We start from the raw sequence: 13946 nt of genomic DNA, 5'->3' as shown, positions 1-13946 counted from the left end.
TTGGCATCGACCAGACCTTCCAGAGGTTTTCCTTTGCCAATTCAGACAGGATTCTACAGCAGCACTTCAGTGATAACCTGGCTGAGGCGAATGTATTACAGAAATTCCCACAGTATTTCAAAGACGTGGGTCAAGCCCTGGGTCCGCTCACCAAGGCGCCCAACAGTATGGGGCTTGGGGCGGTGGTTATCTCCATCTTCCTGGACCTGCTGATTGGCTCTCAACCTGCAGCGGACCGCACAGACCACACACCCGCCATGCTCCAGCGCGTGTTCAACAATGAGAAGTCCAACGCCATCCTCGTCACCATGGAAAATTACTTGAAGCAACACCAAATCCACATCCACGACACACCAGAGCTGATGCGATTAGCACAAGACACCAAGGACACGCTCAGCACACAGCTGACCGCCTTGCGGCGTACGATGGACACAGAGATGAGAGCCCGCCACCTGAAGCACTGGGTCAACGGAGCAGCCTTCCACGTGTTACTGCTGGCTCACATCGCCAACATGAAGCACTCAGAGTGCGGCAACTGCTCGGCTGTCCATCAAGCGGCTGCTGGTATCGCCGTTGATATCTACGTGAAAAAACTGCCAGGGCTGCTGGAAAAGTATAGACAATACAAACACATGTATATACTCATAATATTTAAAGAGCCTTGTTTCTTCTGTGAACATTGCAGAATGGCTGACGGCCAAATGGATCATGTTCCGATGGATATTCGCTGCCCTAGAGCAGACCACAGCAAACCAAATCAGATGCATGAAATCTTTGGTAGGCATTGTGAAGAGTACGTCAAACGCATGTGCACAGGCCTGCTGGCACGGCTGACTATGTATTTCACTGATCTCAAATCCAGTCTGTCCAGTCTTGTTACCCACCATGGAGTGTTCCGTGTGCCTACTTGCAGAGAAGTCCAGAGGACATACCATGTCCTACCAAAAGATTTTTTGTTACAAAGGCTTGTTGACTGATTGATTGAATACTTTATTAACAGTAGAGGTATGATTATACAATGATGCTAAAAGGATAACACAAAACTACTTAATAGTGCTGCTGCTGACATATGAGTCAGGCTCAGTAGGGGACAAAGAGACACACATACACACACATAAATAAATAAAATAATTATAATTATATAATCACCTGTGTTTATCTAGTGGAATGTTCATTTGTCAAATAGTTCTTAATCTTTGCTCAGAGAGGCCTGAAGTCATGATGGCCATTTGGCTTGATGTTTTGTTCAGTTACTAAGTGGGTTTACTTTGCTTTATTCTTACATATGTAAAAAAAAAAAAAAAAAAAACATGAAAATGTTAAAATGTAAAAAAAGAAATGATTAACTGTGTTGTACTTCTATGTCATTTAGTCATGCAGTTGAACGTGGGCTTGAAACTTCACTCATATTTGAAAAATAAACTGACTAAGGGAGCAACAACCGTGTGCAGCTCAACTTTGTGTTCCTTGATGTGAGACCCCAGACACAAACTTTAAAGCACATGTATGTTAATGCTGTTTAGGTGTGAATCAATAGCAAGGTTGCTGCGCAGTATGTGTGCCGGAACAGGAGACATGTTGACACAAGTGTTTGCATCTACAGAAAACTAAATGAGGCCGGTGCAGAAAAAGCAGTGGTGGGAAAAGTACTCAAATGTTTTACTTAAGTAAAACTATCAATACTGCAATGTAGAAGTACTCTGTTACAAGTAAAAGTCCGGAATAAAAAATGTACTTGAGTAAAATTACAAAAGTATTGGTATCAAAATGTACTTAAAGTACCAAAAGTTAAAGTACTAAAATGTTTGAAAATAGCAGCTCTACAAGCTCACAACGAGCTTGTAGATCTGCTATTTTTAAATAGCCGAGGTATAAAATAGGGCTGAAGTGGTTAATGTATGTTTTATAATATAATAATTTATATCTGCAAAGTAACTAGTAACTCAAATGATTTTAGTGGAGTAAAAGTACAATATTTGCCTCTGAGATGTAGAGAAGTGGAAGTAAAAGTATAGACAATTGGAAATACTTCAGTAAAGTAAAAGTACCTCAAAAGTGTACTTGAGTACAGTACATAAAGTAAGTAAATGTACTTAGTTACTTTACACCACTGAGAAAAAGGAACGTCATTTTGTATTTTAAAACAAAATGCCAGACTCCAGAGGGTTAACTGTGTCTGAGTGAAAACAGATTACTTTGGAGTCATGTCACTGTAATCTTTGGACCATCAGTCCAAATACTGCTTTTGTAATCAATAGTTTTGTTCATTAACAACAACATGAGTCCTTTCCTTACACATAATACCTGCTTAATGTTGTAGTTGTTTTCCCTGAGTGTACTTAGGCTGAGTATCCAAATATGACCATTAAGGATAACATCTCTGTCCAAAATGACACCTCAGAGGAGAGCTTCTGTCCCCCAGCCCAGGAGGCTGTAAATGATGTTTCTACGGCTTTATTGTGCATATTACTTATCATTGCTTCTTTCTTTCTTCTCTCTGCAATCACTGGCCCGTATTATCGCTGCTTGCAGCTATATTTATTATTATTATTGTCTCCGCCAGGCCGAAAGGCATGGCGAGAGAGTATGTTTTGCCCCCTGTCCGTCCGTCCGTCCGTGTGTCCGTCCGTGTGTCCGTCCGTCCGTGTGTCCGTCATTCTGTCTGTGGACAGCTAATCTCCGGCACCGTTGGCTTGCTCGCAGCGAAACTGTGCACACACACTCCCTGGATGCCACAGCAGAACCTATGCCCCAAATTGTTCACATGGGCCTTTTATAGCGCCACCAGGAGGCCGATTTGTGCAAAACATATTTTTTGACAATACTCCTACAGATTTTGTCCAAAAATCCCGTAAATCGGTACACAGTATCTCTATAGTCATTAAACGAAACAGGTCTTTCAGATTTTTCATATTCCATCCTGATTGGCTAAAAATGGCTTCCAAAGTTTGCAGGAGTGCTCCGTTTTGAACAAAATGCCTCAAATCATGAACACAGCATGCAATTTCCTTGAAATTTTGCATGCATATTCCCACTATGCAGAGGAAGAAATGCCACTTGAATATGTTCAAATCAGCCTCATGGTGGCGCTATAACAGTCCCATTCGTGTTTTTACCTATAACTGCGCCGATCTGTGTAAAACTTTGTAAGCGCACTCCCTAGAGGTCAAGGAAAAACCCTTACCCTGCATTTTTCACATCTGCCTTTTAGAGCGCCACCAGGAGGCCGACTTATGTAAAACACATTTTTGTATATTACTCCTTCCGATTTGATCCAAATTTCACGCAAATCGGTACACACATGATCTCTATAGTCATGTGATCAAGACGGATGTGTTTGATTTTTCACATTCCATCCTGATTGGCTAAGATTGACATCTAAAGTTTGCAGTAGTGGCTTGTTTTGAACAAAATGCCGCAAATCATGAATGCAGCATCCGATTGCGGTCAAACTTTGCACGCACATTCACACTATGTTGAGGAGCAAATGCCACCTTTTGACATTGGCCTGTTATAGCGCCACCAGCAGGTCTAATTTAGCAAAACAATTTTTTTTTAACAAAATGCCTCAAATCATGAATGCAGTGTCCGATTGCCGTGCAAGGCCTAAGAAGAAATGGCACCCTTTTCACATTGGCCTATTATAGCGCCACCAGGAGGCCACAATAACCTACCTAACCTGGCGGAGACCTGTGCTCCGAGGAGCACTTTTTCTAGTTTCATTTTCTGTCTACATTTTACAAATGAGGGGCCAACCGCCAAATACTTTTTTTAAATTGTATTTATTACACTTAAAGGTGGGGTAAGTGATATTTTTTGGTCAAAACCAAAAACGTTTTTGTTAAAAGTTTAAAGCACTATATTCTGATAGTAATCATTGCTATAGAGTTCAGTAACGGAGGTCTCCATGTCTCTCCAGCTCTTTATTAAACAGAAAATAAATTTTCAGGAGAGGAAAATAAATCAATCAGAAGAGAGTACCTATTTATCAGCTTAATTTGTCTGCTCATTTATTTGTGTCATCACTTCTAATTTCCCTTGTTTAATCTGTTTCCTGATTGGATAAAAGTGTAGATAATAATTAAGAGCTCCCCTGTTACTGAACAAACACTCTATAGCAATGAGTACTATCACAATATAGAGCTATTTAACACTTATTTTAACCAAAGAAACTTACCCCACCTTTAAGGCTACAAATTGCTATACAACCTGTAATAGTCAGTCATTTTGCGGATAATGATGTACCATGCTTGTTCAAATCATGTACTACTGCCCACAAGGTTTATGTGCCCACCACACTGTATCCACCTGGGGGTACAGGGGGCTTTCAAGTACTGTAGGAAGGGGCCAAACGCCCGCAGGGCACTTTTCCAAACATAAGCGATACTAACTGCAAGGTGTGTATTTTCCGAGTGTATATTCCGAGTTCCTTCAGTAAACTGGTATGGAGAACAGGTGTAGGTGGTTAGTAGATTGGTGATGAAATGTCAATTTTTTTACCACTTTATCAAGGCACTACTTCACAATGGATGTCAGATAAATAATCATAACTGTTCAGGCCTCATGAAAGTGGACTATTTCATTTCTCTCATTCGTGGGTTGTCAGTCAACACACTCATCTTATGGCTCCCCCTTCATGTGTTATGGCCTCATTTTCGGTTCCATTATATTGTTGCAGAATGATTCTTTCTCTTCACACATCAAGTCTTTTCACAGACCCGCTGCTCGGCTCTCTGAGGGGAGACCGTGACACCAAAAAAAATTTGATCTCTCACTTCCATCGCTAACGTTTCATTGTAATTTGAGCAAAGATCTTTCGCTTTGTGAGCCGGTTGTTTGGCACCCTAGCATTCGTGACTTGGAAAATAGCTCACCATCACCTCAGCACAGAGAAATATCACAGAGACACTCTGCTGTATCACTCTCCAGCCATTCTGTGTAAATGTAAATACATATCATTTCATGTCTTTGAATGTTGATGATGATGTTGCTTTATTGTCCTGCTGCCTGTAACATTCAGTGTCTAAAACAGAAGCTATATGAGTTTTTCAATGTTGATACAATGCTTTTTGCGGCATGGCTCTGCAGGAGTTTAGTTATCTGGTGGCCACATCAAGTATGAGATCCATGCCATTCCTATGTGGATCTTGAGATCCCCATGAGTCCAGTGGTGTAAATTACTTAAGTACAGTACTTAAGTAAATATACTTACTTTCCACCACTGGTTGTATAGCACATTTCAAGTGCTTTGCCACAAACCATTGACCATTAAGACATTAACTCAAAGAACATCAAGGAAAATAAAACAAAACAGATAAGAAGAGAATACAATTACAGTACAGAAGAAATGATAAAAATGAAAAATAAAAACTTTCAAAGGCAGTGTCAAACAGAAAGGTCTTCAACTTCGAGTTTAAAGAACTGCAAACGTCGTACCTCCTCAGCCAACCTTTCTACAAAACTGTCCATATACAATGTCGGCAGATTGCAGAAATGGAATACATGAATAAATCAGGAGCACCTTGAATTTCAAGGTGTTCGCCAGGTGCAAGAGGTGCAAGACATGCCGGAAAGAACTTCGTCAAGGCAATACATTTTCTCCACAATTGCGTCATTTTGTTCTTATGACCTATAGCCGAACTTCATTTCCGCAGGGAGTATTTTGCAGCCTTTACAGAGAACTGAAGAATGTAAGAAAGCCTCATTCTCTGACGGAGAGGAGGAACACTAGGTTGGAGTTTGCAGCAGTTGGACATGAATTTTAAAAGAGGGAGGAAATTGAAATGTCTCTCTCTCTCTCTCGCTCTCTCTCCCACTCTCTCTCCATCATGCCCACACTGTCACCCCCAAGGCCCCATGCTTCATCTCAATAAACCCCCTGTCTACTACCAGCTCTTGAGGAAAGCATCTGGGCTTTGTGCGTGTGCGTGTGCGTGTGCGTGTGTGTCCAAATTGTGCTTCTCCTTCCAACCTCTCTCTTGTGTAATTTGGCTTCTGTTTTGAAAATATCTTTCCAATGACTTTTACCACAGGGTAATTGATTTCTGCACAAAATAAGTGGTCTGTGGTATGTGTTTGTTGAATAGATATGAATCCCCTGTGGTTCCTAATGATGATGACATGACTAATTAATTAATACACAGGGAAGTTCCCCTGTGTTTTGTCTGTCTTTCTAATGTCTCTATTTGGAACTTTTCCCTATGGGGATTAAATAATGTTCAATCAGATAACTCAAATGTATTTGAAGGTATCTGCTCTGTTTGTATAGGTCTATGTACCAAGACCATTACGGAGCAGATATTATAGGAATACACATACTGTATGATATAGTCTTTACATTGCTTGTATTCCTTTTGTCCTTTTCAAGTTGTCCTTTTCAGATCTTAGATCTTGCTGCATTGTTTGCACATTGCTGTACTTCTCCCATCGGATATTATGGGAGTTTTTGGTTATAAAGGTTAGGTCATGTTTTCAAATTATTTGTGTGTTGTTGGCAGGGATTCTGCCAGACCAATTTTGTCTTGGCGCACCGGCCAGCGTCGAGGCTCTACGTCAGAAAAATATTGGCTACCACAATGGCATAATGTAGCCATTTTAGATTTTCATCACCCCACCTCATCACATGTCGAGTGCACCCTCACAGTGGAGCCTGCACTGCGGCTTGACAATAATTTTATATCATTATGAACATACAGTGGTGGAAAAAGTACTCACATTTTTTACTTAAGTAAAAGTATCAATTCTGCAATGCAATATAGAAAGTCCGGAATTCAAAATGTACTTGAGTAAAAGTACAAAAGTATTGGCATCAAAATGTACTTAAAGTACGAGAAGTAAAAGTACTCATTATGCCCATTTCAAGTTTTCAAATGTATAAAAATGTGTCGCACTGCGACGCGTTTTGAGCTTGTAGATCGGCTACTTTTGCTACTTTTGCTACTTTTGTGTGACATAGAATGGCGAAGTACGGCATTCATTTAAGAAAAAAGTTAAAATACGGAGATAAGAGGTGTCTGCCCGACAGTATATGTAATGTGGCCCTCTGGAGTGAGTGTGGAAGTATAGTGGCCCTCTCCATCATCAAAGTTGCCCACCCCTGTCTAAAGCCTTCCACGCAAAATGATCTCTCTCTGCAATGCCATGAGAATGCCATGTTCCCAACATCCTGGCACGCACGCACGCATGCTCTCTCTCTCTCTCACGGATTTCCTTAGTTTTGGATTAGTCACAGTGTTGATTTCTGGGGCCAAATAGCTTCTCTCTCTCTCTCTCTCTCTCTCTCTCTCTCTCTCTCTCTCTCTCTCTCTCTCTTATTGTCTGATATGCTATTTACTGACAACAGTTGTGAAGGTCATCAGTCACCATGGGAACTATCACCTCTGGTTACTTTTGTCCCATCACTCATGAATAACCTCATCTCTTGTCCTTATGTAAATGCATGTTCCCCCGCTATTCCAAACCACATAATGTATATTTCTATGTGTGTGTGGGTGTGTGTGTGTGTGTGTGTGTGTGTGTGTGTCAATGCGTGTATCTTTTTGACACATCTGTGTGAGTCTGAATGTGTGTGTGTGTGTGTGTGTATATGTGTGTGCTTTGCATGTGAATGCACACGGCCGTGCTTGAAGATATCAGGAGCTGACACCAGATTGTCTTGCAGTGTTGCCATGTCTGCTTATTATAAGCGACTTTGGGCTTGTTTTTTCTGTAAAGTTGCTTGTGAAATGTTGGTACTGAATGAATCAGAATCAGCTTTATTGTCACATCACACAGGTTCACAGAAGTAAAAAGTGGGTGAAATTTGTTTTCGTGCATAGTTGTTAGCATAGGAAAAAAAAAACTATCCCCCCATCTGAAAAGATATATAGCAGATCTACAAGCAGATCTACAATGCCATGCGTTGTGAGCTTGTAGATCTGCTGGTTTCAAATAGCCAATGTATATACTGTAGGTTTAAAGTGCTCATTTGCTCACGTGCTCTTTTGAGCTTGTTTTCATATTTGCTTATTTCTCTCACAAAATCTGGCAACGCTGTTGTCTTGACAAAGGTCACCTCTCGTTCACCCCTGAAGGAGGACTCCGCATGGAGAATTAACAGCCTTTACATGCAGCCTCGACTCTAATCTTCTACAGGATATGATTTCCCCTGAATATCATCCAGGAATGATGACCGTGTCACTGCCATCCAAAATGTCCAGCCTACAGGACGATAACAGGCCTTTCAGCAGCCCAGTGATGGTTCACAGTGATGGTTTATCACTCCTGATCACTCCTCCATTATTGTCCCTCCAAGCCTTCAGAAGATCACATTTGCATGTTGTTATGAACGCTGTGACGCATTGTGATGTTCAGACGATTGAACGAGCAGGATTCGTGCCTTGCGCGCGTGTGTGTGTGTGTGTGTGTGTGTGTGTGTGTGTGTGTGTGTGTGTGTGTGTGTGTGTGTGTGTGTGTGTGTGTGTGTGTGTGTGTGTGTGTGTGTGTGTGTGTGTGTGTGTGTGTGTGTGTGTGTGTGTGTGTGTGTGTGTGTGTGTGTGTGTGTGTGTGTGTGTGTGTGTGTGTGTGTGTGTGTGTGTGTGTGTGTGTGTGTGCGTGCGTGCGTGCGTGCGTGCGTGCGTGCGTGCGTGCGTGCGTGCGTGCGTGCGTGTGAATCGGTGAATGTACTGTAATGCACATTGCAAAGCACTTTGGAGAAAAATGCAATAGAAATGTGCCAAAAGAAAAACTAATAAAAGGAACAAAATGTGACAGTATGTGTAATACTATTTATGAAGCTGGAATCAATTCATAGACACGCACACACACGCACACGCACACTGTAGCACCGTGATGCCATCAAAATCTGTTTATGAACTTTGTTTCTCACTGGTAGCAAAGTAATTTGTGAGGTGAGTAGGCAGCCGACTCTCTCCTCTTCTCCTCTGCTTAAAGAGACAAAGAGAGGAGAGGTATAAATGGTGATTGCAGATGATAATCATGTTGAAAAAGTACTGGCATGACGTGCGTGTGTGCATGCGTGCGTGCGTGCGTGTGTGAGTGTGTGCGTGCGTGGTTTTTTTTGTGTATTTATTTATTTAAACGGATCCCCATTGAGTGTGTGTGTGTGTGTGTGTGTGTGTGTGTGTGTGTGTGTGTGTGTGTGTGTGTGTGTGTGTGTGTGTGTGTGTGTGTGTGTGTGTGTGTGTGTGTGCGCGTGTGCGTGTGTGCGTGACTGTGTGTGTGTCTTGCCGTCCCCTGGGGAAGCTCAAAGGTCATTAGGAGGATCATTAAAAACAGTCGTGTTCGTTTTCATAACAGTCTAGTGATTACATGAAGCTCTGAGGTACAGCACTGCATTAGGCAGGTCAACGTATGATTACACACAATGGATGATCATTCTATTGATTATTCCATGAAGCTCTGAGGTACTGTTTACTGTGCAGCACCTCCATTAGTCAGGTCAACGCATGATTACAGACACTAGATTATCCTTAGATTTATAAAAGAAGAATAAAAACATTAACCCATTCAATCCAGGTCATTTTCGATTTGAGCTATAATTTGAGCTATAACCATAATTTTATACATTGGATATTCAAAAATAGCAGATCTACAAGCTCGTAGCGCGGCACAGAAAAATCTTGAACAAATCTTTGCTTCTGGGGGTCCCTGGAACAACATATTTTGATGGGGATCTGCAGCCAAAAACATATCATTTTGGGTGGTCCTTGATATGAAAAAGTTTGAGAACCACTGATATAACAACAAGTTAAAAAAAGTTTTAAAAAAATTAACTATTAGGATTTAGAAGACATTTGTAAAGATTTGCAAAAATGCTCATGACATTTCAAAAATGCTGCGCTATGAGCTTGTAGATCTGCTATTTTTGAATAGCCAAAGAAATCTAAAATGTCAGAGATGCTTTCCCGGATTGAATGGGTTAAAAAGTAAATAAATAAAAACAAGAAATGATGACTCAGTCATATTGATACCAGGTTGCTCTCTCCAGCGTCCCCGCACGGAACCAAATGACCCCGTGGTCCTGTACCTTTTCGCTCGCGGAATAAAAAATCGCTGTTGGAGGCGGCGCTGTGTGTGTATGAGGAGTCAAGTCAATAGTTTGTTTGGTGGCGACGACCACATTTTTTTTTAAATAGTTTGTTTGGTGGCGACGACCACACTTTCTTTTTTGTTCTGGGCTATGATCCTAGCCTCGCGTGGCCAGACAATATCACACGACACACTGCGTGGATATTAGTCTGGTCCCTATCAACGATAAAAAAAATTCCAAGGGGCGGTTACAAAAAGATCCAAACGGACTCTATTGGTTAGACCTAAACCAATCAGAGCAGTGCTTCCTTGTTCACGAACTAATCAGAGCAGTGCTTCCTTGTACGTCATTGCTCCAAATAAGGTGATAAGCCCGCCCACATTTGGATACTGGGCCCTGGTTGGCTCCACACCACTGCGGAGGGAGAGAAATGGAATCTCTATTATATGGAGGGGGGCCAGACCTAATCTGCCGAGGGCTAAAGTGCGATGCGATTTTGCAAAGGCAGATTCGGCTGGAACCAGGCTACTATGATCCCATAATATGGGAGGACGCCCGTCGTTCAGAGTATGGGGAAGTCTCCCCATTGGCTTAAAGGATTGAAGGACAGCCAATGATGAAAGTGTCGAGAAAGTGTTGAGTAGTTGATCAGTCTCTTCCTAGACCAGGCTCCAAGCAACCTGGTAAACATCACAGATTACAAACAACATGTTGAATGTATATAAGTTTAAAGTGTTCTTTAGTTCCCCAAATTAAAATATGCTAACGATACCAAACACACCACAACACAACTATGAATGGACAGTCAGCATTTTCAGCAACTCTCAGTAATGAGCTTCCATCAGCCAGTGCTTCATTACTGATGAGGTTATGGCGTTACGCACAACACTGTGTAGTGTGGGTTATTAGCAAATGTCTGTGTGTAGGCCTACAATAGGGAAATACAATAATAATCCTTGGGCTTATTAATCAAGATTGACAATACGTTTGCAGCCATGTAGCATAGCATTGGTTCTCAACCCCCAGGGGTCCTGTGGGGGGGATACGAGGGAGTCCCCAGCAAAATGAGGTAATATAGCGTCACAATCATTTTAACATTTAGCAAACAATGTGAGTACTTTTTCCACCACTGCAATTTGTAAATGAAATTAAAAAAAAATAGAGGGTTGTCTGTGATCACTGTATATCATCCAGTAATAGTATGTAATTCAATGATTCCAACCTGTGGGCTGCAAGCCTATTGCAAGTGGGCCTGCAAATACTTTCTCAAAACACTACGATTTTAATATTAAACTTCTACGTTGGTCCCATTGATCCAAGCCGGAACACAATCGATTGATTGATCATTAAAATAAACATGCTCTGAAAATGCCAGGTTGAGTGGTCATAAAGTGAATAATATCTCAAGAACAGATTCAGAGCTGCGCTACTGAATCTGTCGGGAGCCCCGTTCAGAACGCGTGAGCGTTGGCCTACAAGTGGGCGTGCCTTCAGATCAGAAAGCAGGCCGCGCTTTACCCAATCAAATGTAGTGGGCGGGATTTACATCTCTGCGTTTGCTTCCCACTGAAAACAAACCCAAACTCATTTAACAATAGCGTCCTCGGAGCCGACAAAACCACGGAAAGTTAGTGACATTTTAACTTGTTCTTTCATCATAGAAACAAGTGGGCTTATAACCAAAACGATCCATGTTCTTTGGGAGAAATGGTGTCAGTGTTCCGTGGAGAAATATTGTTAGTTGGAATGAAAACATAGGCGCACCACCGGAAGTGGAGGGCTGAGGGCAGAGAGAGACCAAACGCTGGTTTTCAGTCTTCGTCGGTCTATTTAATCACTCCCCCCAGAGTCAAATGCAAAAGTGAAAAACGCTGGGGGTGCTGTTTATCCTTTCTATTTGACGATGGGTTCCCAGATTGTAAAGTGAATGCTTTCAAGGTTTTCAGGTGGGCCCTGATCCAGAAAGGGTTGAGTTTGGGATGTGGGCAGTGGCAACTATTGCGTATAGGAGGAGGTTCTTCTATCAGTTAATTTGAAACTAAACATTTTATGATGTAAAAACAAGAAATTCAAGAAGTTCATTTGTTGGTATACTGTGAATTATAAGTGCACATTTTAAAATGTGTAAGTAAACCATGAAACAGAACTGGTTTATCGTGTTATTATTTTTGTATGAACTGAACTTTGAGCCAGTTCATATCAGAATGGCACAGTGAAAATGAACTTGTCAGTGGGAAACTGTCTGGCAGCGAGTGGACTTTGTGCAGGGATAGGAGATTAAATGGCAGAAAATGACAGAATCCGATGGGGGACAGCAATTAGAGGAGAGGAGCTTGACGTCGATTGCTGTGATGTCAAAGGGTTGTTTGTGTGCCCACATGTTCCCATGCAGAGTGGTTCACCCCCCTCTGTAATTGTAAGTTATAGGTTTGAGGGAAGTTCCAGCAGATGGATGGAGTGAGTGAAAAGTCATTTTCATCTTGATTACACATCTGTTCATCTGCTTTGAGCTGAGAGAACACAGCACTTAATGTGACTCATGGTCACACGCACGCACGCGCGCATGTGCGCGCGCACACACACACACACACACACACACACACACACACACACACACACACACACACACACACACACACACACACACACACACACACACACACACACACACACACACACACCTCTCATTGAAATGACCCCCCAGTAATGATTATAGTTTATTTTCTTCTGCCCACACTTTCGACATTTACGATGGTTTATTGGAGCTCTCTGTTGTGCGTGTGCGTGTGCGTGTGTGTGTGTGTGTGTGTGTGTGTGTGTGTGTGTGTGTGTGTATGTGCGCGTATGCATGTGTAAATGTATTCATGGATTTGAGCGTGTGATACACAACATGCTTTCAACCAGCCATCCGTGCGTGCGTGCGTGCGTGCGTGCGTGCGTGCGTGCGTGCGTGCGTGCGTGCGTGCGTGCGTGCGTGCGTGCGTGCGTGCGTGCGTGCGTGCGTGCGTGCGTGTCACTGTCTGGTTATTATGTCCTTTGTCACAGAGAAGACAACTAAGGACACAACCATTCATGTTAATTTACACATCTCTCTCTCTCTCTCTCTCTCTCTCTCTCTCTCTCTCTCTCTCTCTCTCTCTCTCTCTCTGGGTGATGACCTGTGAACAGTGTGTAGATCAGTGTGAAGGTCTGCAGGACTGGATGGAACGGCCAGGAAGGCAGATAGTGATTGTGATTGGTCCTGGTGAAGGTGGAGGGTGGTGTAACATGATTGATTGATTGATTGATTGATTGATTGATTGATTGATTGATTGATTGATTGATTGATTGATTGATGTCATACTCTGAGAGACTTCTGCTTTCTCATCAGTATGCCGATAAACATTAAACAAATAACAATCAAGAAAAACTGTCGACCAGGAGCCGCACCAACACAACTTCAGTGCACCTTGACTCTGCTGGAAGGATGGAACACCATTCTAACAAAATATATTCCTTCATTTGGTGCTATTTTAGACCTGATACCGAGTCTAAAAACACCTTCTAAATCCTGACCTAAGTTTTCTGAAAAACTTCAAATATTGATTTAAAAATTACAAACATGTATGTTACTGTACATAGCAACAATAACCCCAAAAGAGGTTCCCGTCCTGAAAGTTATAGTTACAAAAAGGGGTTCCCGCCCAAAATGGGTTAACGATGGTCTAGGCTGCCCTAGCGCGTCTGATATCTGGTCTAGAGGGGCGGGTTCAAAATCTCCGGAGAGAGAATCCGTCGGATCCCACCGGTTCACCGATCTGTGCTCCCGCCCCCGCGCCCCTCCTCCTCCCCAATGTGCAGCATTGAGAGCCCTGACGTCACAACATTTGGAGCGACGCCCACTGCACTCTGGTTGGTTGGGGAAATCACCCACTTC

At 42.3% G+C, this 13946-nt stretch overlaps 1 protein-coding gene across 1 annotated transcript in view; it reads right to left on the bottom strand.

Annotated features, from left to right (window-relative positions):
• LOC308077608 (contactin-associated protein-like 2) overlaps positions 1-196 on the bottom strand; it is a gene marked incomplete at both ends in the record, with an annotated part of 44596 nt that extends 44400 nt beyond the window's left edge. The window contains one exon of the mRNA XM_080418355.1: positions 152-196. Within this exon, the coding sequence (XP_080274481.1) occupies positions 152-196 (45 nt within the window). The remainder of the gene's footprint in view (positions 1-151) is intronic.
• Between the last annotated feature and the right edge of the window lie 13750 nt (positions 197-13946).

The sequence above is a fragment of the Gymnoscopelus braueri genome (genome assembly GCF_963280865.1).
Source record: "Gymnoscopelus braueri genome assembly, chromosome: 21".
Taxonomy (NCBI): Eukaryota; Metazoa; Chordata; class Actinopteri; order Myctophiformes; family Myctophidae; genus Gymnoscopelus; species Gymnoscopelus braueri.
This window is presented reverse-complemented; position numbering and strand designations above follow the sequence as displayed.